This window comes from Patagioenas fasciata, chromosome 10 (genome assembly GCF_037038585.1).
Source record: "Patagioenas fasciata isolate bPatFas1 chromosome 10, bPatFas1.hap1, whole genome shotgun sequence".
NCBI classification, from domain to species: domain Eukaryota; kingdom Metazoa; phylum Chordata; class Aves; order Columbiformes; family Columbidae; genus Patagioenas; species Patagioenas fasciata.
This window is the reverse complement of record NC_092529.1, coordinates 3,050,303-3,077,103: the sequence shown is the minus strand read 5'-3', so window position 1 is coordinate 3,077,103 and position 26,801 is coordinate 3,050,303. Positions and strand designations below refer to the sequence as shown.

The 26,801-nt window shown below is 46.6% G+C and overlaps 1 protein-coding gene across 3 annotated transcripts in view; it reads right to left on the bottom strand.

The window, feature by feature from the left end:
• Positions 1-26,801, bottom strand: part of CHCHD6 (coiled-coil-helix-coiled-coil-helix domain containing 6) — a 110,627-nt gene that overhangs the window by 13,435 nt on the left and 70,391 nt on the right. For all 3 annotated transcript variants that reach the window (XM_065845614.2, XM_065845616.2, XM_065845615.2), the window contains one exon: positions 22,530-22,665. In XM_065845614.2, the coding sequence (XP_065701686.1) occupies positions 22,530-22,665 (136 nt within the window). The remainder of the gene's footprint in view (positions 1-22,529; positions 22,666-26,801) is intronic.

Here is a 26,801-nt window from a genome sequence, read left to right as displayed (position 1 = left end):
GGTGCCCCCTCCGTGAATAATCACGTTCATCTCCGCGCGAACGGCGTTGCTGGCTCACGTTGTAGTCTGATGATATACAGCGTAGCTATGAAAATGTCGAAGCTCCGCTTCCCAGAGTCATGTTCTTACATGAAATCTTGGCTTTCGCTTAAAACTAAAGAGCCTGAGATCCCGGTGTTTGCAAGGCAGGCTGGAAAAGTGGAACGACCGAAAAAGTATGAATTAGAATGCACGTGAGATTCGAAGGACGCAGGGCTTTTCTAATTTGCGGATGCTGTTTGTTTCGGTCGGTTCGTTGTTGTTTGCAGGGGGCACCGCAGATGTGTGAACTCTTATGGAGCTGCACGTATTCCCTCGCCCAGGAAAACGAGCCGCGCTGCACACCCTTCACATATCCAAAACCCACGAGAGAAGCCAGAAACTCCTCCAAACCCACAAGGTTAGCTTGTAAAACTGTTTAGAAATGCACTGGGGTTATTTAATTTGCCTTCTGGTTTTAAGCACCTGAATCACACTCTCATACCGCTGCTGGCTAGGCAGGAGGGCTAGAGTATTTCATTTTGTTTATTCCTTCCTTTTTCTTTAATAAAAAAAGAGAACAAAGATTCGCGTGTACTTGTAAAACTTCAGGAACAACTCCACAAAACTAGGGCAATAGAAAACATGCCAAATACTTGAAGGCTTGGCAACAGCGAGAGCCTGCCTGTCTCTTCGCGGCAGGAGGAATGTCTGTCTGTCTCAGCCAATGTTTCTGAGGAAGGATGTCTCATCCCGATAGCCCGTGTACATATAAAACACCTATGCTGTCAGCTCTCCAGGAGGAGACCTTGACATTTTGCAGAAAAGCACATCCTCGTCTCCCCTGAAATATCAGCAGAAGGCGGAAAAACCTGGTAGGTCTGAAAATGGAAGAATCAGGTGCCGCCTTCAGCAAGAATTAAAGTTAAAATGGAAGAGGCAGTGGTGAAATGAGGCCTCGGAGAGCCAGGGAACAGAGTTCCAGGTTTCCCAGAGCCGCGTCCGCAGCCGCCCCGTCCCGCTGCCTCCCCTGCGAGCCGCGGGAAGAGAGATCTTGAAGGGGAGGAAATTGAGGCTTTGCTGTCTTAAGAAGAATAAATAAAAGGTGAATGGTTTGGGCACACACATATCATTGTGATATTATGTGCCTCATGCACCTGGAGAGATAAACTGCAACCCCCTCTCTGAACTCCGACTTTACGGCAGCGTGGGCAGACGCGCTCTCGCTCTCCACGGACTGAGTAACCGGATTGCAATGTTCTCTTCCCGAAAAGAGTAATGAGATGCCCGGAGAGCCCGCAGAGGTGTCAGAGAAACAGATGCTGTTAGACCCTTTGTAGGCCAAAGACAGATTAAGAATAGCAAAATACCAGCGTTAACAGGATCTTATCGACAGCCCTGTGTGCAGTGACACCTGTCTGCATCGCAGCCTCCCCGCACAACCCCAGCGGCCAAGCGGCTTTGAAGCAAGAAACGGCAAGACAGACAGGTGAATCTGAACTCCCATCAGCTGTCTGGAGAGAAGGTACGAACGCCTTCCATTTCAGTTTACACTTTTCATCCGCACTTCCGAGACATCCATTGAGCCTCAACACTCCAAACCGCAGAAGTAATATCTGCCCGGGTAGAGATGGGCAAATAAACACAAGTTAAATGACTGCTCAAGGTCGCCCAAGGACTACGAGAGAGATGCACACGTCTGGCAAGCAGATTACTCTTCCCTTTTGAAAGGCACACAGACGCACGCACGCAGAGGGGATTGAAACTGCTTAGCCAGGTGTGGAGCCTGCTGCGATCAACACAGCCTCGCCGAGCAGCCACTCCTCCCGCTGCTGCTTCGCCGGCGCTAAAACGTAGAAAAAGCAAATCTTTATCACAAAACTCAGTCAAACAGATGCTAATAAGGATGGGGGATTTCGCATCTGGGCTAAGTTACTACAATCTACACATCCTATTTGTCTGCTAGTTATTAAATTACCCACAAGCCATCAACAATTCAAGCCTCTCGGAGAGGCAGAGATTAACTAGGAATTGCTATGCAGAAATGCCGCTCATCCCTTCTCTAGCGAGATCAGCCTCATGATGAGTTGCGGCCGTTTGGGAACAAAGGTGAGCTTTCCTGCAAGAAACAAGAGGCACAGAAAGATGGGAAAACGCTACTACAGGAGGGAGAGGATTTGCAAGGCAGGAATGTGTTGGGAACAGTTTCACGCAGCAGTGCAGAGCACGGGCTCCGGTCACACACACTCGTGTCCCCGGAGCACCGAAAGCTGCACTTCTGTCCAAGCACTAATGCAAATGAGATTTTCAGTGAAAGACAATGAAGCCGGTATGTAAATATTAATTTAACAATCTAGTTGACAAAGCTGATCTATAAATAGCTGTTTTATTAGCAGGTGATGCTGAAAGCAGCTATCCTGGCTCCTTTTCCCATCGTCCCCTGTGCCGTCTTGTTATTGACCCCGGAGATGTGACAACTCTCAACTGTATGCAGCTCGCTTCGCCACCGCTACCTGCAGAGTGGGTACAGACACTCGACAATAAAATACATATTTATCAAGGCCATTACACAACAAGGATCCTGCGGCACTACGCACACAATGGCTCACAGTCCTCAATTAAGGAGAGCAAATGGTTTAGAAAAATAGAAGAATCACGCAGCTTTGCTTTCAAGCAGGATGCGGCTGAGGAGCTGGTCACTCAGGTACCAACAGGCATTTAGGGAATGATTGACACAGAGCCAGCCACTGTCTGTCTGCATTTACACTGTGCACTGAGCATCAAGGACAGCAACACCTTTAGGCCACCAAAGAAGCATTTTGCCATCTCAAAATAAGACGTCAAAATCCCCAACTCTTTCTACAGTTTTACTTCATCTGGAATTATTATTTTATCATGCATAATAAGGTGTCACTGTCTCTTTGGGTTGCACAGGCAGGAATCCCATCTTTTGCATGGACACAAAAGGCTGTTTAATACGGACAGCAACACCACAGCGGAGTTTAGGGCCAGCGGTCAAAAATCTTGTATCCCGGTAAAACCGCTGCGGCATTTGGGTCAACACAACACAATTGCCCAAACCGCGGTACGGCCGGCGCCCATGGAGACCACGGGAATGATGACGGTTTAGGCTACGCACATGGATTTGTAAATATTCTTCAGAAGTCGTTTAAAGCCTCAGTCTTCCTCTTGCTGCAAAGAAACAGTGACAACATCCTTGATAGGTTGGGCTTGTAAATGGGCAGATTGAACCAGAGGAACAGAATGGACTTTGTTATCCCTCCCTCGCACTTGCCTGAACACAACAAGTTTCTATGTTAATGTTTATCATATGGCCAGGAGACAGAAAGAAAGAGAAACCCACACAATCAACACTCTTTTTTCTCCATAAGGTCCATCATATTCTTACAGCTCTTGAGTTCAACCCAACAAGGAACGGCTGTGCTGGGCAGATCACCGGGATCTGCGCCCATGGCATTAAGACCATCAAGGACTATGGAAAGGAAACTTTGGCAATAAAGTCATTTAAACTGTCTTTTCAGAGTGGACGTACTTCTGTTCTCCGTTTTTTTATGGCAATAAGGTAGAGGCGTTTGACTTAGCAGAACACAAACTTAAACCAGAGCCACGCTCAGAAACCCTGTGGAATTCAGCAAGAGAAGCACTACACACTGCCAAATTGATCATAAATAAAGTGCTGTTAATCAACCAGGAGAAAAATAGTACAGTAATAGATTTGCAATCATCTTTGCTATATTATTTACTCTAATAAAACTGTCATAAATCTAATAGCGATAGATGTAGGCAGCACCAGGGAGAAAACGAAACATTTTACATCGTTCAGCCAATGCAGGATGCTGCAGAACAGGAGAAATCCACGCAGCTGCTGCCTCCTTTGCCTTTAATGTAAAGCTACGCATAAACCTACAGCACCAAATGACCCCAGAGCAGCTTGTGATCCTCCCCAAACCTCTACAGGTACCAGTTCCTTCAGCTCTTGCAAAGCTGCTGCCTCCTTTGCCCGCCGTCCCCTTTCCACATCCATCGTCCCCTTTCCACATCCACCGCCCGGGTCCTCGATTTCACAGCCCAGCCAGTCTCAATCCAGGAGCACTTCACGAGCCAGGACCTGAATAGAAGTTTAACTAAGTTTTCATTCTCTCCAAAGGAAATTTCGAGCAGCTAGAGCACAGATGAGATCCAGTTTATCCAGAGTAATTCATTCTTCACACTCGTTTAACCTGGCAGCTTTCTCCGGGGGCTGCAGGCTCCGCCGCGCCGCTCAGAGCTCAGACAAGTCCCCGTCACCCGTCATGGGCCGAACCCTTCAGCTCCGGGATGGAAAGATCAAACCGCTAGATAGGTTCTCTTCCTTGCTGGCTACGCTGATTTTTATCAACGGGAAAAGCCAATTAAAGTTGATAAAGACACATTCTCCGCTGATTTTTTTCCCGTGCTGCCCACTGCTCGGTGCTAGTATAATGGATAATGTTCTGCCTGTGGGTGTATTTTCTAAGATCTGTCAGTTCTGACAGCATTTTGGCACCTGGATAACTCAAGATTTATACTGAGGGTCCAGGAAAGCACCATTTCTCAGTAGCTGATGGGTACATTTTTCAGCAGGGCTTCCCTAATTAAAGGGCTAGAAAGAGATGAGATCAGATTGATAGGTTTCGCAGTCAGATGTTTTACGCTTAAGTTTGATGAATTATAAATCACCCTTTGCAACTTTCGGAACACGTGAGAAGAGCGCGCAAGACAAACTACTGCACTTTGTCCAAAATATCACAATATAATTGCTTGTTTTCAAATTCCACCTCCGTCCCTAGGGCAAGACCATTAAAGATGTACTAAAGAAAGGTTTCGCTCATTGAAAAAAATAGATATAAAAAAAGAAACGGATGCTATGAAATGAGACACTGCTGCTCTGGAGGTGTTTTGCCCCAGATGGGACACCAAAGGTGCATCACCCTGTGCTGGGAACCCCCACTGGTACCCAGTGCCCCCCACAGCTCGATCAGCAACATCCCTGCTAGTGGGGATTTGCCTTGTCCTCTGCTGTCACTCAGGGGTAGAGAAACCGCTGTCATATTTAATGCTTTGACTTTAATACCTGTGTGAAGAGCGTGTATTCTGTGCTGGCTTCGTTGTCTCTGTCAGAGCCCCTTTGCTGTCTATAGTGAAATACAACTCCAGAGAGGCCGGTGGCAAGAGCTTGCAGAATAACCACGGCTTGTTCTGGGCTTAATGGGATCTGCAAGTGCTGAGCTCTCCTTGGGGGCTGGTGAGGGGGGAAAAGGAGAAAAACAACACCAAAAAGCCACAAAAACCAGGATGTAAGAGCCCTGTATCACAAAGTTCACAAGTTCCCTGCGAGCCGGGTGTTGTTCATACCAATGTAGCCTTAGAGCCACAGAGAAGAAAGTCCCAGAATAACCATCTGGAATGGGGAAAAAAAATATTTGTTGGTAGTTTAAAACGTGAAACTGAAGAAATACAATGCAGAGCAACGAGGATGTGAAAAGCATTTCCAGGCACTGAGAGGTTAAAACAATTATTTGAACAGCTGGGAAAATTAAAATGGTAAAATAATAGCTACCCTTCAAAATTCTACAGATGCAGAGAGACTCTTCAATGAATAACTGATAAAGGGGAAAAAAAACATTTTAGAAGAGAAACTGTTTCACGCATGAAGGTCACACAAGTAACAGCTCCTCTTTAAGAACCTGGATTCTCAGACTTGGCAAGAGATGAAGGGTGGGGTTAACACAGCCGCCTTTTACCTCCAGGGACCCAGGGGTCAAACCCTGAATACTCCACGTTACACATAAAAGCGACTTTGGGCATATCCTTTCTGCTGCTTTTGGAAACTGCTCCCCACCGCAGCAAACGCAAGGTCACGCAGGATCACGCCGGAATTGTTGTAGCAGTTTGTTTGCTTTCCTAAGGAATTCTCCGCGCTGGCACAGGCTCAGCGATCGGTGCAACCTCCGAGCAGCCAGCTCAGGAGATTTTGCTGTCCCGTTATCCAGAGCCGCTCGGGCAAGAATGCAGCGGTACGTTATTATTCAGGCAAAAATTGAGTCTGTAATGAGCAGCTTGATTATTTGGGGAAGGTCTAATAACACCAGTCAGGGCTGCAGGGTATGAGCAAGGGTGGACACAATGCAGGGGACACAGGGACATCCAGGGGACTCAAAGGTCCAGCAGAGCCACGTTCAGGGCAGGGAGGAGCTGGAAGAACACGGCTGGGGAAGGTCCATCTGCCACCTGGCTTCAGCCACCCTGCTTGTAGGCAACGAATCCGCTCTCTCCGCTATTTTAAAACAAGAAACGAAACGTTTTCAGAAAGTAGAGAAAAAAAATTGACAACTGAAGATGTAGCGCCGCGGAGAAGAAATCAGCCTAACGGTGCCAGCTCTTGTTTCCGTTCCTCACCCACTTCAAATGCACAACCTCTTCCACATAAATACCGAGCAAACTGTCGCAAGGACAGCAACTGAAGACACCTCATCGGAGTCCAAAAACATGGATCCTTTGGCAAAAAAAAGGCAGAATCAGAACAGAAGGCCAAATCCATCCACCCCAGCAGTCAATTCTTTCTCACTCACACGTACCATTTCACCAGTCTCCAACTGGAAGGCCTTAACTGCTACTTTTTTCTTCAAGTCAAAGAAAGAATTTAGCATAAACACTGAGATTCTCCTACATGAAGACTTCTTGTCCAATCGAAATTATTTGTTATTCCAGCGTTATTGAAGCATTTCTGAGGAACCGAGATGGAGCCTCCTCAATCTGTGCATCACTCTCCACAGCAGAGCCCAGCTCAGCCTACTCTGAACATGCTCCCTGTACTTCTCCAGTCAACAATCACCTGGTACTGAGTCCTGGTGCTGTCAGGCATCTCTGGTGGGTCAGGCTGCTCGCTGGTCAACGATACTAAAAGGAAACACAACGAGGATGAGACTGCAGCCTCCTCACACTTCTCGCTGTAATCCCCGCGAACAGCGCCAGCTCGACAGACCAAGTTTGATCACTTTAAGGATCAGAAACACACAACGTGTTGCAGAGAGTAGTTCCTATGCTGCATCTACGCCAAACGAAGTAGCCTGTGACACAGAAGGTTTCCAATAGAGGCCTTGACCTTCCCATGGTCCTGAGAGCCTCCATGACATATTTTTACAAGAGTCAGGATCCTGGTATTCTGCCAAACCACATACATTTGGTCTAAACCAAAATGACGACTGCAGCCTTAACTCAATATTCTTTCCTTCACTTCCGATCCCAATCTGCTGGCCAGAGCTGTTGGACCAGCACGGACCTGCCTTTTTTTGCCATTGAGGCCACTCCATCCCGTGCTGCCTGAACAGCTGCCAGCAGCTGGAGCCGCACAGCAAAACCATCGTGGAAATTCACCATCTGGGTACATAACCTTCCTCAGCAGAGCTGCTACTCACGCCGGGAAACCTGCAAATCTATCTCTGCTACCTTGTCAAGGCACTGGCTGCGATAAGAACATGGAACTGGGATATCCCAGCTCGTCTCCTCACCGTAGCAGCGTGATGATCTGTCATCAGTCTCTTATTTGCCCAAGGCAAACAGCACCCCACAAGGCTGATGTATAGTTCAATAATGTACTTTGGGATCCTTCACGGTTTAAAAAAAAAAAGTGCATACATCTGACAGGGTGAGGAAGAAACTGAAGCAAAAAGAGAAGGTGTGAGGCCGACACAAGCACCCACACCTTCCTACCCCCCTTCCGTGGAGTCCATGAATCTCAGCCGTGCCTCCTGGAGCCAAACTCCTCTGTGCCCAGCGGCTTTTGTGTGCGGTGAGGAGCACGGGGGGATGCAGAGGATTGCTCTACAGCCAGCACTCAGAACCCAAAGACTTTTCGCTCCTCTGATCAGCCACGTTCAGATGCATATTTAAAACTAAGACAGACACTGAACTCTGTCTTGCCGCCCGAGGGAAGCGCAGCCTTCTCTTTCCAAACCGCCAGTTCGGTGCTGCAGGGAGCAGGCGGCCTGGTGTCAGCTCCAATACTGAGTTTTACAATGAAAGGAATGCAAACAAAGGGGACGGAAGAGAAGAGAGAGGGAGTGCAGACACACTGCGAGGAAGCAGGTAAAAAAACTGAAGCGGAACTCTAGAAAGAGGTGAGTAAATAACAAGACAGAAGGAGGAGGAGGTAGCAAAAGTAAGTAATAGCATATGGCCAGCTTGATGTACGTACTGCAGGAAAAATCCTGCAAGTGGCCAGAACTGCTCATGCTGGGTGGCGAGGAGGAGAGCGCCCACTTAGAGTGATATCACCGAGCCACACACAGCTTAGAATATACATGAAATACCCACAGCTTGAGTTTCAATCACAGAACGTCACAAAAGAGCCCTAGAAGAATTTACCCTTATATACAGCTCAAACATTTGCTATGTGCTGTCCTGGATTAATGGAGATCCACCCCAGCGCTAGCACGGCATTCCTCATGATCCCGAATTCAAGCATTCTACACAGAAAAGTAAAACAAACCAGGAAAACCATGGAGAAAATGACTTGGCAGTGCTATAGAGCACTTGATTCTAGTGCCAGGAGGTTAAAATGGGGATTCCTCAACGCTGCATGTTTCTAGATCCTACCTACTAGGGTTGGCAAGTTTTGGGTGATTTTAAGCTTAAGACAAGGATTCCAGGTAGTTAACCTCAGGGAGATGATTTTGAAAACCTTAATACATCATAGGTCTATGTTAAAAAAACAGAAAAAGGGGGAAAAAAATAAGAGAGAGATACAATCAAGTGCATACCTAAAAGTAACTTGCACATAAGAAATGCCAAGTCAGAAATGAGGAGGACAGGTTCTTACAGCTCCACAACATGCAGTTCCAGAAGCTCATCAAAACTTCAGTTGGCACTTCAGGAATTTGTGCCAAGATCAAGAAATGCTTCCAACTGTTGATTTGGAGGCAGTTATCAGGCAGAACACAAGCTTGACGGCAGTGAAAAACCCAGGATGGGCTGAACCTCTCACCCTGCCCTCAGGACGGACCAGCTCAAAATCAAAACTGATGGAGCCAAGGAAAACATCAACAGAGAAACAGAGCAGGAACAAAGACGGAGCAAGACCTGAGGATCACGAGACGCACAGTTACAGCCTAGGGGCTTGTGGAGCAGTTCAGAGCCACTGAAGAAATTCCCTTACATACCTGGTTGGTGACTCCAAACATCCGTCAGATCCAAACCCGCTGGGGAGATTAATTGCAGACAGCTACAGATTAACGCACAATCCTTATAACCTTTTATCCACCAGACTGCAGTGCTTTGGAAGATTCTTCTCAAGGGAAGACGCCTCCTTCAACCTGTAAGCACCACAACACTCCTACTGCTTTATGTTGTCCCTTAAGAAAAGCTTTTTGTAGCAGCAACGAAAGCTTTTTGCGCTGAACAGCTGGAACCAAAGTCAAAGCACAACCTGGCAGTTTTCTTGGCTGAACAGAGATGTCATTGAATCCCAGAGTCACAGGCAAAAAGCCCATGTTGACAAAGGTTTGAGACAGCGGTTCCAGATATTAAGAGTCAGAACTGCAATTTGCAGGATTTACAAGAATATTTTGAACTTTATCCTTCTGCTACAGCCAGCACCCAGGGATTATCTCCCTGACCTCTCTCCTTTAAATAATTTGTACCACACACCTATTGAAGCCACCACCGTCCCAGCAGGAGCAGCCAGGAGTTGCTGTCAGGTCTCCCCAGACGCTCGGATTCTCCAGCTCTCTTCTCCACGTGGGAACCCTCAGATCCCACAACTCAGCAAAGCAAAGATTTGGATCTGAGATTCAAGTTTCCATGAGGGGATTTCTGTTATTACAGCAGATCTGGTTCCAGACATGGCCACCGTGAGCTATGTAACAGGATGCAAATCCTCTTCTATATATTCCTGCTGCATGATCTCACTCTTCGTTTCTTCGCATCCTCCTTTTCTCTATAGTATTGCAACACTTCATTGATTCAACACAATCGACAAGAGCACGAAGGCAGAGGCAGCCTCTCAGACTGGAACAGCTGGTTTTCTTGATGGCATCATGTCCCAAAGAAAGGCAAGGAACCGCATGAAAAGCGACTGCTTATTCTCAACAGCAAACAACTCCACGCCAGAGAAGAAAGCACAGCCCTGCCGACTGTGAGGAGAAGGCAGCAGTGGGATTTTGAATGTATTTCACACTCCTTGATGGATCACACCTGAAGATTTTGTGCGAAAGTGGAGCATGGAGGAAGCCACGCTTCAAAGAACATCACTGTACTCACCGGGCCTGTGCAAACTTTATAAATCAGATCCCCAGCTCTACTGTCCAAGCCCTGTTGACCAGTTCCTCAATCGCCATGCTCCACGGCTACAGTAAGCTTTGGAATAAGCTCCTGTCAGTCATTCCGAAATGGGTTTAATGACAGATGGACAAGGGCGACCAGAGACTGAAAAAGATGGTCAAAAGCCATTAAACCTGAGACCAAGCTCTGGACAAGGACTGCAAGACGTAACAGCCACCCACGTCACAGCCAACAACCACACTGCCCACCCATCAGTGGACAAAACTTGAGCTATTCCCCTCAAACAGAGTTGTCCATCGCACCAGTCGCTGGACACAAGAAGACAATATTGAAAAGCTTCCTCTTCCCGCATTGAACCGCTGTCCTGCCTCAACACACAGCAACAAAAAGGAGCCACCGAGGAACAGCCAACTGCTCAGCGGCACAAGGTGCTGAGGCCAGCGAGGATCAGCGGCTGCTCATGTCCCCACAGCTTAAACTTCCCAAGCATGAAACATTTGACTGAACACCACAAAAAGAGGTGCAGGAAGCAAAACCACAAGCTACCTTAAATCCATGGGCTCTTTTCTTCTTCTGGGTTCCTCACACCTAACACCAGATCTTTTATCTCATCCTAAAATAAGAGGACATGCATTAAAGCATCAGGCTGCTAACTTCTGAAAGCTGAGGTCTTTCTGTAGCCCTCTCTTGGAACAAGGGGTTTGCTTCCATTCCTCGAAAGCAAAGAAGGAAATCAATGTTTGGACATACAAGGCATATTCCAAAGGACAATCCCTAAAACCAGTGGCTGCGGTGCCACCCTTGTTGAGTTTCTCCAGAGAAGAGGATGATACTGGTAAGCGCAAGTCAGGCCCTCAAACATTTGGGCAAGTCAGAATCTGCAAGTGGAAATGGGCCATTCCACGAGCAGCAAAACTGAAGCCACTTGGACTCCTCCAGATTCATGTCTCAAAGTTAGGTTCCTCTGTGACAAAACAGATGTTTAATAAAGGGTGAGTCAACACCATCCCCCCTGCACAAGCACCGCTGGGGTCCCTTCCCTCCACCTAATTGCCTGCTTTCACTCGATATACAGGAACTTATTACTTCAGAGCCTTTGTGCCTTCTGAGGAACATCACCGCAGCTCGTCAGTGCGTTTGGAGGAGGCAGAGAGCGGGACAGAAACCGGGCTCAGACACACAACGTGCTTACCTGAGTCCCCTTGCCTCAATCAGGGTGAAACTCCCGGCACGGTGCGGGGGGAGCCGCACGTTCAGGGGAGGCGCTGGCACGTGAAACCCAGAGCGGTGTCACCAGTGACACCTGGGCAGGCTCTGCCTGCTCTCCGGGGGCTGCTCTGTACATGGCAAAGCTCCCGACCTTCCAACATCTGCTCAGGTTTTATACAAAAGCACGCCAGGGCCCTGTAAGACAGGACAACATCTCTGCTGACATTTCAGCCCCTGGGAGAGCAGCTCTCCTTCGGCTTTGCGTCAGCCACCTTTGGCTATGTCAGAAAACTGCACGTAGCCTGTTCTCTCAAGCAAAGCCTTTCGCCTGTGCAAAGGCTCCCAGCACACAGGCAGGAGGTGGCAGCTGGAGAAAGGAGGCCTGGGATCACTGCACACAATCTCACCTTTTAGTGTTTTTCCACATTTGCTGAACACAGCCTGGCTCTAATCTGCCCGTGCAAGAAACCTGCTAATACACCTACATGACTGGAGAGAGACCTTCCTGCATGTTATAGGGCTCTCCTGCAGCAAACGTGGATGCTCAGCAAAACAAGAAGGCACCAGGAGCCGTCTCACAACCTGGGATCTCTCTTGCTCATCTCCCAACCGGCGTATATTTGATATTGCATGAAACGTGGAACTTGAGAGCATTCTGCTGAGCTCTCGAGTTCATGCCGTAGATTTGTATGCACACAACCCGCTCCTATCAGCACAAGTTAGAACATAGCATGACTTTCACATTGAATAGCTTCCAAAATGCTTGTTGTTCTTGAACAAAGTGGCACCCCGTGTGCCTCAGATATTTGCTAAAGGCTGGAGAGAGGGAAATTCATTAAAACGTAACACCCTGTCTGTCCTCAGCAATAAACCTGCTCCATAGAGGTCACTCTGGAGTCTGGACAGATGCTTCAAGGTTGGCTTTTGTAGAACAATAAGGTGGGCAGCGGTGCAGCCCATGCTCTCCACAAACATTTCTCCAGCCCTATCACGGTGCCTTCATCAGGTCAGCTCAGGGTATGCACACCTGGGAAAAATCCTACCTGGATCACTGTGTCCAATACAGTTCCAATCACTGTCTATTTCTCTTCTCAAGAAGATCTCCTGAGCCTAAGGGTAGTCCTGAACACAACTGGGCTCGGTACTAAAAGACAACTTTGATGTGCCACAGCAGGTCAAACAGTAGCACCAACATCCTAGAACCCAGAAATATTATGGAGTTTGTTAAATGGTAATAATCGTAAGAAGGCCACCCTCGGCGCTACTGAAGACAAAAGCTCTCAACTGTTCCTGCTGACAAGGCCTGAAGGAACCTCTTGTGTTCAAACGCAGCAATCAGTGTACAAATGAACCCATGAAAAGACACAGTGGTTGTGTCAGGGAGCCCCGAGGGTCATTAGTGCCCATATAATTTACCAACATACTGTGTTCAGCTGCAGCCGGAGCCTCACAAGGATACATTTTCTCCCTTCTTCCGTCCATTTAAAGGAATCAGCAGAAGTGCTCAACCACGGAACTAAGATGGCATTGAGATGGACAAACAAATGGTAATTCAGTCTCCTTTCCAGTTCCTTTGGAGAGATCAACAAGTCTCCATGTCGCATCTATAACCAGATATTCTTCTATTCTGTCAAAGAACTTCTTTCATAAAGTTATCAAGTACATAATTGAAACACAGTACATTACTTGCCCTGCTGTTTCACTCAGAAGATTAAAACCTCAATTCTTTGACATTTAGAAACTTTCTGATTTTTTTTTTAATCTTATGCCAATATACTCCTCTAAACTCCACAGTTCCGCCTGAAGTTTACACCACAAAGATGTGCTTACTTTTACTTCTCTTCTGAACACCTCTCTGCAGATAATCACCTTGCCAACTGCGGCTTCAACCCTGGATTCGAAGGCTCCCAGTCCTGTCGGCACAGAGACCCTCTTAGGAAAGCGTCATTTCCACAGCGACCCTGTGGGGACCCCTCATGTCCCTGGGCTCTGCTTGTTTGATCCCCTCACGTCCCTCCACACAGAACCCACAAACCAGTTCAGCCCAGTATCACTGACCTATTTCAGGATAAGAGATAGAAAAACCTCAAGAACAGAAAGAAGGTGCTGTTAATATAACTGCTAAAGAAGAAAGGTGCAGCCTAGACAGAAACTTAACTGCTTAAGTAGCCTTGGGGCACTACATAGTGCTAAATAAGTGAATAAACTGAGAACAACTGCAAGTCATAAGTAGGAAACATCATTTTGGTTGGAAGAGACCCTCAAGATTGAGTCCATCCACAACCCAACTCTAGCACTAAACCATGTCCCTAAGAACCTCGTCTACACGTCTTTTAAACACCTCCAGGGATTTGAAGGTCCCTTCCAACGCAAACTATTCAATGATCATACAGAAAATAAAACAAATGTAAAAGTTTTACAGCAATCTGGTCTGAATGAAAAGGGAATAAAACTCTTGCAGCTATTATCTGTACTGTGACATGCCCTCTTCAATGTGTTTTGTTCCAATATTTGAAGCGCTGTGGCCAGAAAGGTTATTCAGACTGGCTTGAGAAAGTCTGGCTAAAACCAATAGCTTTAAATTGCTCTGGAAGCATCACAAGTGTACTAGGAAATATCTCCAGACAAGAAGGCCCGTTGGGCAGACAGACAGTGTCACGGGGGACGAAAACCACAAACAATTAATGCAGGCGCGATGCAGAAAGGAACCTCTTCATGAAGTTTGGATCTTGAATGCTCCACAGTTTGGACAGAGAGGCTCTGCGGAGAGAACACACACCAGGAGAGCAGCGCAGAATGGCCACAAGCCTTCTCCTCCAACACGGCCCAGCTTGGGTAAGAACTGGCTTCCTACTGATAGGAGATCCCGTCCATCATTCATTAACCCCCATATGCTGTTTTTGGCACTGCAGAGAATCACAGAATCATTTTGGTTGGAAGAGACCCTCAGGATCATCGAGTCCAACCATAACCTCACTCTAGCACTAAACCACGTCCCTAAAAACATAATCTAAACACCTTTATACCCCTCCAGGGATGGTGACTCCACTATCGCCCTGGGCAGCCTGTTCCAATGCCCAACAGCCCTTTCCACAAAGAATTTTCTCCTAATATCCAATCTAAAAGGAATGGTCAGTTAGAACAGCTTTGCTTGCTTGGTAGCAACTCTTCCAACTGGAATGCCACCAGAATAATCCCTGTACACACCATCTACACAGACACATTTGGCTGATTGGTGAAGGTTTTAAATCCCATTAGTTTTCAAGGTATTCAGCCCCAAGACCTGCTAACAAAAATAGCTGACGGATGGGGTGTGAAGACAGCAAACGGCGTGTAGCAGGGACACGTCCTGCACACACTACGAGCAACAAGGAGCGTAACAAATCTCTGGTTTCCCCAGTTTGTCACAAAGACTTTGGCATCACCGATATAATTTCCCAAGTTATAGCCCAAGTTGTCAGAGAATGGATCTCACATTAGCACGGAAGGTATGGAACTCAGGGCTATTTTGGAACTTCTTGGGAGTCTGAAGACATTTGACCACTGACCTTGTGCTTCTAAGCAGCAGTTGCTATCGACAGCAGTTTTTGCGGATCTGTTTCAATCTAACTTCAGCAGCAAAACACATAGTTTAGAAATTGGAAATCAACTTCTTTCTGTCCAAGACTGCTTGGTCATCAGTCTCCCGGAATTAATCCGAGTAAGAATTTCCACTTCCAACTTGCCAACACAGTGCTACAAATCTTTTTTTGTGAAAAAATCTGGCATTAAAAGAGGATGATGTATCACAACACTCACCCCCAAGCAACTATTTCCCATACCAGATAAGCCTGACCAAATTCAGGCTGTAGTTCTCAGGAAAACATTGCCGAGCAAACCATCCAGAGAGCACAGAACTAGAGAAACCTGTTAGATACAGGTAGATCCACGTAGGACCCAGTAATTTAAGCCAAAAGAGAAATAATTTTTGAAAAGAGAAACAGCAAACAATATAGAGGAGAAGCGTATTCCTTTCCTGATAGTGCTTGGCCCTGCTTTGCTTGCAATTTTGATACCCAGCGTCAAGAGAACTTTTCCAGACTCACCCACTCAAAGATCACATCACAGCATCAAGGCTGCTACGACTTCTCGTTCCTGGATGGTCACTTTTTACAGCATTTTTATTATAGAAAAAAATGTTTAGACTGCTTTTGAAAAGGTTCAGGCAAAGTAAATTTTAAAATAATAAGAACTGTAGCACAGAACACATGTTAAAGTAACAAAATACCATAGAGTTCATCTTCAGAAATTGTAATGGTATTCTGACTTCTTTCCCTCTTTAATCAAGCTGCCTTCAAAACCACCTGTGAAACATGCAGATGTAGATGAACATTACCTGTAAGTACATCTGAGATCAGAACCATCGAGTGAGAAACTGGACCCAAAGGCAATTCTCCTTCACAGTAACAATGTCAAAAACCAAACAAAACCCAGAAAACCAAAAATAAATGCACATAGACTGTACGTGGAACTGTTAGACAACAGATTGCTTTTGAGAAGAGAAATGGGGTGAGAAGTCCTCCTTCCAGACCAGACAACATACAAGAACTTGAGAGGAAAAGATGATGCAAGGTAGGGACTGAGTATCTCTGGGAGAGGGGCCCTGAAGCACAGCCAAGGGAGCAGGAAAGTATTAAGCTTATTTATGCTCTTGCTTTCTTCAAAAACTACAATCTTCAGGAGGTGGTGCCACGTTTGGGCTTTATGTGGACTGCAAACAGCAGAGAAAGGTCCTTGCTCACATGGGTTAATAAATACTGACAACATGTGGGGCCGTGGGGAACATGAGGGCTTTGTACAGCACTGAGATGGAGCAAATGAAGAACAACTGCTTCCAGTCTCACAAACACCGGGTGTAGGCAGCAGCCATTCCCATGTTAAGTAGGCAGCATTTTACTCTGGACATGGCTCATATATTAAAATGGCTGTTTACGTCCTTTCAGGCAGCTCTGTATTTTTAGTTTATCCAGCGATGAACTCTTGAGGATATGAAGAGTTGTGTATAGACCCAAGACTCCAGAACCAAGAACCGCTCTCTTAAAACCAAAACAATTACCATTTCCATTTTTTATAATTAGAAGCAAAACACAGATCCTTTTCACCTTTGCAAATAACAGGTGAGGGTGTGCTCGGGTACAGTTAATCCACTGCTGCTCTCCTGCGTGTTTACGGCTAAACAAACAGCAGCTGCCTGCAGCTCGCGGCCTCTCCACCAACTCCCTTGTGCGGACCATTTATTGAGCCATAAACTCCTCCAATGGTGTTAGCGCCACAGCATTTGCACAAATAAAGGTTGGAAGAGAGAAAGACTTTAAAAAAGAGAATTGACTTAGCAGGGAAAGGAAGATAAATGCTTTTCCAGATACGTTCGCTTTGAGCAAGGACCTGTTGACGACAAGCAGGGCAGGCTCACGCCTGGCTGGGGATGGTTGGGTGCATCATCCTCCAGATATGAAACACCCAGATTTATCTGAAAGTACAAAGCTGAATTTCAGAAAGCTCAAACAACCCTAAAGCCTTCCGAGTTAGATATATTGCATTTCAAGTAGTGTGCTGTGTGATATATTCATATCTCCTCGATGAGACGTGCACAGCTCTGCAGAATCCCTGGGGAGGAGGAATCCTGGTGTTTCTCAAATACAGATACAGACCTCACTACACATGGCCAACACTTTCTTCCCTCAGCCACACACACCAACTATCCCAATAAGTACACAAAGAACCTACAAAGCATTTTGCAACCCATCAGAACGGAAACAACTCTTTAACGAGAGCTTAATGATCCAGAATGATCAGAGATACCTGTGGTGCAGCCCATGGCATCCAACACATCCCGAAGTTGTTTCTCTTAAAGCAGAGAGAGATTCAGGTTGTGGAAACAACAGCTCCCAGCAGGTCACACTTCAGCGGGATCCCAAACGCTCGAGCGAAACTGCTCCATTAGGATGGGACACTGCATGACAACCTGTGGCGTCTTCTCAGCAATCCAGGTCACTGCCCATGGATCGGAGACAAACTCCCTAAAGTCTCAGTGCTTCGCTGCGTGTGCCAAACGGGACCCAGGTTTTCACCGGGACCACTTGGAAAAGCAGGAGCAGTAAATTGACCACACTCCTTTTTACTGCAATCAAGGGCAAAGGAGAACGCAGTCGGCTCAAGGTTGTGTTAGAGGTCTGGACTCCAGTCAATCAGTGTTTTGCAAGGGCTTGTTTGCACAGCAGAGTGACTCACAGTAAACGGACGTGAATTCTCCCCGCGCTTCCATTACAAAACCACAATGTTCATATACAGAGAAGTTGCTGTACCATAAACTCACTCACCAGTTTACTGCGTTGTAATTTCCTTATGTAGACAAGCCCTACAGCCTTGATAGAAGTAGGTTTACCTTTGTCTGTTATGAACAGTAGACTCGTGGGAAGCGAGACACGGAATAGGGAGAAAGTGCAGAATTATGAATGGCTCCTAGCTCGATGTATACAGCTCCTATTGACAAGGGAATACACGTGTCTGACTATGCAGCTCTTTATAGTTTGGTTTGGCCAGGAGCGAGAGCACAGAAATTTCACCTTGGTCCTTATGTGAAAAACAGGCACCTGGAGACAGAGGAAAACACTTGGGAAAGGGATACACGCTCTTCACTAACAGACATTTATTGGCACATAGTCGCGAGAAGCAGGTTCTGTTTGAAATCTCAAAGCACGGGAATATACGGTCACCAGAGGCCACATCTTTCAAGTGGCAGCTGGTTGGAGATTCCCTGGTACAGCCACCAGTTACTTCACAAATTAACCAACTAAAATTACACGGAAATTAATATTTGCCGACTGACGCAAACAGGACATAAGGGAAGCAGGATGGGTCACAAGTATTCTGAAAAGCTTGCATGTGAGTGCATATTGCAGAGCAAGGGAAGTCATTCACTAATAGGACTCAGACTTAAAACAAAATAATTTGGTTTTCCCTTCCATCTGGATTCAAAGTAAGAAATTACGCAGATTCCCACTGCCCGCTCTCCTTTTCCTTCCACACCCTCTTCTCATTGGCACAAGATGAAACCTTGGGGAAACAGCAGCAGCAATTTTCAATTCTCATTATCTAACGGGAGCAGTAGCTCTTGGTGAAACTTGCGGTCAATAAACTACAGGCAATTTTAAAAGACACAATGGGAACTGCCCCTCCCACAGCTGTCCCATTATCCCAGCTTTTATTAGATTTAAAGCCAGCGATTTTTATGCTGTAGCTGAAGTTCTGCAGAGCCACGAAAACAGACCACCAGAAAAGATAAAACACTCCGAAATTAAACAGAAGACATTACAGTAACATGCTCTGAAGTCAGAGAGCTCCACAAGGCAAAGCATGGGATGCAGCAGGGAACTCCCAGCCTTAGTGGGGTGAAGCTGTTGCAGGACACTGGTGGCAGCACAACCAAAACTGAACGTTCGGGATGGTGTAAGTGACAAAGTCAGTGAGCAGGTTAGGCAGGACAAGTTGGAAGCACATTAGCTATGAAGGCAAATAATCAGAGAAGGATCCTGCTCCAAAAAGTCTGTGAATGTTCCAGTATGAGCAGTAACTTTGGAGTTCACGGTCTGCCCTGGTGAGGCCGCATCTGGAGTTCTGGGGCCAGTTCTGGGCTCCCCAGTTTAAGGAGGACAAAGAAGTATTGGAGGGAGTCCAGCAGAGGGACACAAAGATGCTGAGGGGTCTGGAGCATCTTTGTGATGAGGAGACACCGAGAGCTGGGGCTGTTCAGCTGGAGAAGCTGAGAGGGATCTGATGTTGATAAATATCTCTAGGGTGGGTGCCAGAGGATGGACCAGAATCTGTTCAGCGGTGCCCAACGCCAGGGTGAGGGGCAACGGGCACAGACTGAAACACAAGAGGTTCCATCTGAATATGAGGAGAAACTCCTTTCTTGATAGGTGCCAGAGCCTGGTCCAGGCTGCCCAGAGCGGCTGTGGAGTCTCCTTCTCTGAGACATTCAAACCCACCTGGACCGACCCTGTGTGATCTGCTCTGGTGACCCTGCGTTAGCAGCTGGGTTGGACTGGGTGATCTGCAGAGGTCCCTTCAACCCCAGCCATGCTGTGAATCTGTGATGTGTCTCCCACGTGGCACAGAAACGTTCACTTGTGGATGGTGGTTCGGGTGACCTGTTGCAGGTGGCTGTTTCGGGGTCGGCTGTGCCACGTTTTCACCGTGCCAGTTCCTCTCCCTTGCCTACACAAGAAGCCCTGATGACCAGAAAACATACAAACCAAGTAACATCAGTCACATCCCTATCATGCACTACGATAAAATAACCTGTTCCAGTAAGAGGGCCTGGCACAGGAAATGAGTAGAAAATAAACTTCAAAACTCATTAAATGATTCCCTGATATATTTGTCTGTGAGGCAGAAGTAACCGAGGGTGCATTTCAGCTCCGGGCTCAGAGATGTGCACAGCAATAGGCAAAGGGAAATCGGTGCCCAAAGGAACAGTCTCAAACCAACACAGCAAGGGGGAAGATGCAAAGAATTATTCTCATCCACTGTAAGCTGTAATTTTCAGTCTAGAAATCTAGAGCTTGCTTTCTCAGAGCCTAATGTATACCATGCCCTGGAGACATTTTTACCAGCCATCAAAAGGAACTTGCAGAGAACCAGATGCTTCATTAAAGAATATTCACCAAGCCTTATAAAATCTTTAGTAAAAAGCAGAAGAAGAAAATCACCAGCGTGCAAGTGAGCTCAAGTCACACATCCAGCTTTGATTACAATCTCCTGTACTGGAAAACAAATTGTGCTTATAAAAAAAACACAACAAAAAACTCTCACTAAATCAAGAGATTCTGGCCTCTCTTTCCCACATTGCTACAACCTGAATTTCCTGAATGTGGAATGCGTGAGACAAAGCCATTTGGTAGAAGATGCTAATTTAAACTTAAAGAAAAAGAACAGCTTAAAAGGGGAAGGGAGGAGGGAGTTTTCATCCTTCATGAAGAAACACGACAGCTTGTGATCGCTACATATATCTGGGGAGTCAGAGCACTGGGTAGGAGCAGCGAGGTGAAATGTCAGGGCTTGAGCTGTCCTGGGACAAAGGAAACTACAGACACCCCCGACACAAGGTGTATTTGAACAGGTACCCTCTAGTTCCTATGCCCGGCTGCAAGGCTTGGTTACCTTTTCCTTAGTCGCTGTCACCCTTTCTTAAAACATAAGGAAGGAGATTTCCTGCCACACTGTCATCATCCACAACAAATTAACGTCCTATGTGCTGCCCCTTCCAGGGAGTTTCTCTAACAGCGTGGGGAAAAAAGAATTCTGAAGTTCACTGAACACTCTGGGACCCTTGGTTTTTGGTTGATGAAGAAAACCTATCAAAACCCCACCACCCAAATTCAAAAACACATGCAATAGGATCTTTCACTGCCCTCTGCTGTTCCCAGGCATTTAGGTTCCAGTTTTTGCTAACGCGGGGCTGGGGCTCAGGGCTGGCAGCGTCCCAGCCCCGTTCTCAGGCGGGCTGGAGCCGCAGCTTGCAAATATGCTGAAGCTTAATGCAATCTGTCTTCTTTGGTAATCACATTCCACGTGAACTGCATGCAATAAAGATGTATTGGTAAATGCATTTGCTAAAGATATACTCCACCCAAAAGGCTACAAGGCTGATTTAGAGGAGGCAAGACGGAAGCATCGGGTAACGCAGGCTGGCGATGGGTGCGCCGATGCTCTGCACACAGCAACACGGGCACTGCTTTGCTTTAAAGCCGAGAAAGGAAAAGAAACCACACGTTTTGGGAGCTGGGGAATGCAAAGATATCAGAGAAAAGCCCTTTCCCTGGCAGCTTTAACCTTGCTGATTTGCAGACATACAAAGACCTTCTTTGTAAACAGGAAGGAAAAAAATTCCACCAGGACTAGCAACAACATTTGGTCTAATATATCCTGACAATTTTCCCATCTCCTTCTGTCGGGTTTCTTCTGGGAGCCGGCTGGCAGCTCGTTTCATGTTATACTTAAATCAGGCTTGCAGGCTCCCCTCACAATGCTAATGCGACAGAGAAAGACGGCTCCTATGAAATCTCCACCTTTCCCCCACCCTTTGCATTAGTAATCCCATGACAGCAGTCGCAGTTTTCTATTCCTAGAAGGCTCCATTCTTTTCCCCAAACCCACGTTACTACAGTCTCAGCAACTTTTGGAGAATCTTCTACCAGCCCAAAAAAAAACAAAGAAAGAAAAGCCTGCCCTTGAGCAACACCTGAATTCTCACGTGAGGAACAGCATCCTTTACGCTCCAGTCACCCCAAGCAGCAGCTTGTGTCTTACCACTCATTTTTTCCAAGACCACATCCTAGTTATAAGGTCCAAATAATTCATTTTTCCTTTCTCCTTTTCTTGTTTCAATAGCCAGCAATTCTCCCAAGGTATTGAGCACCCACTGTCCTAAGGCATCAACAGAATCTACCAGGGCCTGTGCATTTCAGAAGGAAGAGCCACAAGGCTCAGGTTTTAGGAGCGCGCAATTTTCTTAACAAGCAGCAGCTTTCCCCAGTAAGGGGAAATAAAAGGAAACAAGACCTCCGACTGCGAAGTCTCATAATGGGAGGATGTTTAGAGCCCGTTCAAAATGTTGCTGACACTGGCAAAATAGATTTGCCTACCGTTTGCAAAACACAGCATCCAAGAAGGCAGAACTTGGGAAAATTATTGTGACTGACTTTGAAACCTCGGCGCATCGGTGCTGCTGTTTGGAAGCAGCTCGGTAGGGCAGGACCCAGTGGTGGGAGTGAGGCTGGGAAATGTGGCCTGAATGCGGGAAAACGCATCCCAAAGCAAATCTGTCTCCTGCAAACATTATAGCTTGACTAACAGACACCACAGCTCTCGGAAACGCTTCCCAGAAGAAAACACCATGCAAAACAAGCCAGCAAATACAACAGGGGACCTTTTGTTACCTTCTGAGCTGTGCTAACACAGCGCCGATACTCCTTAGCCAGCTCGGAGCATTTGAGCACTTCACGTTTGTTTTCTTGGTAGCACTTAAGGATTTCAGACTGCAGGCCGGCACAGACGGGATCAGTGTTCCTTCTCCTGTGGGGAAAACAAGCACAGAAAGATGCATGAAGAGGAATTTTCAGCCGCTTACTACCATTTTACCAGTGGCACACATACTGATCTCATGCTGGAGTCACCTAGGCCTGAAAAACAGAGAAACAGGTGGGAGCTGCAATCACCAAAGTGTGCTAAATAACCAGTGTCTTTCAGCTGAAAAATCCAGAGTAGTTAGCAGAAAGGAAGAACATTTTCTTTCGAGGTTGGTCTGGAAAGCTGTTTTATCCTTGGATAAAACATCATCAAATCCTCCGTAATCAGCAGAAAATAAGTCAATCCCAAGAGGTTCAAGGGTTGCCCCAGAAATCTTTGGCAGAACTCAGGAACGCAGGCTGGGTCTGAAACAGCCCGACAAGGAACCGAACGGACTTGCTGAATAAGCCGCCTGGATCTATTGAATTCTCATCTATTTAAACACTTCAGAAAAATCTAACATGGTCGGAAGCACTGTAACGCTCCTAGAAAAAAGCCCAGAATAATAGCAAGACCAGTGATCTTTTTCTTTGTATTTCTGCAGCGATTAGTACTCATACCCCGTAAGTGGCATTGACAGCTACCCAAGAACAATTAGAGATGATGTTCTTCCACTCTAATGTGCCTGTGTACATATGGCACATCATCAGCAACAGCACCAATAAAGGGAAGGTCGTTGTAAAACGATACCGGCAACAATGGCATCGGCACAGAAGCGCCAGTGTCATCAGCTGCACAGACAGGCAGACACAAATTGCAGGAATTTGCAGCACAATTGCCATGGTTTGTTATACCAGAGAACAACAGAACATATGCTTAGGTGTAGCAATCCTCACATGCCGCCCTCTAAACCATAAATCCATTTAATTCCTTGCATTTTCTGCCCTAATATGCTTAGAGCTATCTGTGCCCAAATATCAAACGCGCCTCTTCCTTCCAAAGCGCTTGATGCTACGGGCAGGAATTAATGCCACGCTATGATATGTTCACTCCCAAATAACAACAACAGGCTCATTCAGCAACAGGGCAAGAAGAAAACACAACCTGATCCCGGGCTTGTCCCGTTCTCTCAGGTGGAACAGATCGCTAAGAAATATGAGACCTTAAATCAAGATTCATCAATGATTTGGATGAGGGAATAGAGTGCACTATCAGCAAGTTTGCTGGTGACACCAAGCTGGGAGGAGTGGCCGACGCGGGAAGCTGTGCTGCCATCAGAGACCTGGACAGGCTGGAGAGCTGGGCAGGGAGAAATTTAATGATAGAACAAGGGCAAGTGTAGAGTCTTGAATCTGGGCAGGAACAACCCCAGGTTCCAGTATAAGTTGGGGAATGACCTATTAGAGAGCAGCGTAGGGGAAAGGGGTCTGGGGGTCCTGGGGACAGCAGGGTGACCATAAGCCAGCACTGGGCCCTTGTGGCCAGGAAGGCCAGTGGTACCTGGGGTGGGTTAGAAGGGGGTGGTCAGTAGGTCAGGGAGGTTCTCCTGCCCCTCTGCTCTGCCCTGGGGAGACCACACCTGGAATATTGTGTCCAGTTGTGGCCCCTCAGTTCCAGAAGGACAGGGAACTGCTGGAGAGAGTCCAGCGCAGCCACCAAGATGCTGAAGGGAGTGGAGCATCTCCCGTGTGAGGAAAGGCTGAGGGAGCTGGGGCTCTGGAGCTGGAGAAGAGGAGACTGAGGGGTGACCTCATTCATGGTGATCAATATGGAAAGGGTGAGTGTCAGGAGGATGGAGCCAGGCTCTTCTCGGTGACAACCAATGATAGGACAAGGGACAATGGGTGCAAACTGGAACGCAAAAGGTTCCACTTAAATTTGAGAAGAAACTTCTTCCCGGTGAGGGTGGCAGAGCCTGGCCCAGGCTGCCCAGGGGGGTTGTGGAGTCTCCTTCTCTGCAGACATTCAAACCCGCCTGGACACCTTCCTGTGGAACCTCAGCTGGGTGTTCCTGCTCCATGGGGGGATTGCACTGGATGAGCTTTCCAGGTCCCTTCCAACCCCTGACATTCTGGGATTCTGTGTTCTTCTGAAAGCTTTCGGAGAGCTCAGGTTTGAGTTTCCAAACCACACTTGTTTTTGTAAAGTGCTCAGGAAGGACCAAAGAAAATGAAGAAAACATTTCTATTCTTTCTGTATCAGCAACCTGGTTGCTCCTTCGAAATATTTCGAAATGATAGTTCTTCAGCACTCAGTCCTACAGCATACATGGACTAGGGATTTATCAGTAACAGTACAACAGCCACACTCTAAAACACTGAGGTTTGGATCAGAAGTGACAAAAGATACTACAGAGACTTCATTTTCCACCTCTTCATTAATCTTACAGCTTTTAGGAGCAACCTATCCCACGCGCAGCCCCTAGAGGCTGGTGCGCATTTCTAATTTCTATGTTCTACAGCAAATCGCCTTTAAAGCCTCTAAAAATCCACGTCCTAAAAAAATCGTCAAATTTTGGAATAGGAAAGAACCCAGGGAGAGCTTCAGAAACTCATAATGTTGGCATTTTGCTTTGTCGCTAACTTTAATATCACTCTAATCAAATCAATGAGACCGTGGAAATGATACCAAACAATACCAGGTCAGGAAATACCACCAAATCCCTCAATTCATTGAAAAAGTTAAGACTTTTAAAATTAGGTTTTTTTAAACTCAGCCATGTTAAACCGAAGGGCATTTTGTAACCGTCAGGCTGAGAGCTGGAAGAGCAAAAAGGTACAGCAGGACGCAAAACACCGTCTTTTTATCTGAAATGAACAATACGGTACAAACATCTCAGAAATATTTAGAAGAAGGCTTGAGGGTGCCATTGTCAGCATGGAGAGCTATAGGAATTGTGCCTTTATTTTCTTCTGTTCATGTCTAAAGGCTACCAGAGGCAATGGAGCAACCAGCACTGAATGCCATATGTTGCCCAGTGAGTACCTAAATCAGCACTTAAACCTGCGACTTCCCACAAGACAGAGAGGATTTAGTGGGTACTAAGTACCCCAAATTGTAACAAGAATATTCTCCTCTATTCCTTCAAAATTAAATATCAAACTGCGGCTATACAGCAATTGCACCAGCTTCTCAAAACAGGTTGGGAGAAACTAAACAGCGTAACACGAAGTTGGGTAATTATCAATGCAGATTACACAAGCCAGTATATTAGTGCATTCACAGGTGAACTGGAAATTCAACCAAACCAGTTAAATTCTACTGGGAATGAGGTTTCACGTTGGAACGGGAAGGTAGTGTTGCTTGGGACACAACTGTCACTGTGTCCCACCAGCCAGTGTGATCTGTGGAACAAGGGGACAAGTTCACGTGCAGCCGTGCAACACCAGTTGCACCTTCCAGTCTGGCTCTACTCGTATATATCTGAAAGGAAAAGCAATTACACATGAAAACCCTGATGGAGACCAGCGACATCTAACTGCAAACATCTCCATTGAGAGCAAAGACACATTGACTTTCAAAGGAGTTGGACCTTCATTGACTACCTCCCTTCGACCACAGCTCAAGGGTGATGGTACTACCTAACCTTCAGAAAAACTCATCTTCTGGACAATCCACTACACTGATCTTGGTGAGCACCTCATTGTTTGAGGGTTTTTATTACTACTTCTTAAACTACGAGGGGGAAGGAACGTAGGGGAGCGGGGGTGAGGTTGGAACACATGAAGAGCAGAGGACTAGTATACTTTGACCTCACTTCTAAAATGGGTCACAGTTCTAAGCATAATACACCACCAGCAGTAAAGGTAGTCAATTAGCCTCTGTCTAAAATAAAACGTGGTGTGATTCCCACTGCAATTATCAAAAGAGATGTAAGAGGTTCACTGTGAGCAGGCAGAGAAAAGGCAGGAAAGGTTGGGCTGGGATGATACCCACGGACAGACAAGTATGGGAGAGGAGCTCTAAGGATACCTCTGAAATAAACGCAGGACATACAGAATATGAAAGATTAAGCCAATAACACATGTTTAAAGGAAGAGGGAAGGAGAAAAGATGACAGGTGGGAAAAAGGAAAGGATGAATCTAGAAATAAAACTCCTTAGCGGTGCCTCCCCCGTCGTAGTGGGGAAAGAAACCTTGGCCTCGCCACTGGTCAAGATGCACAACTTCAGATCTTCCTCTTCCCCCTGCCATGGAGGGAT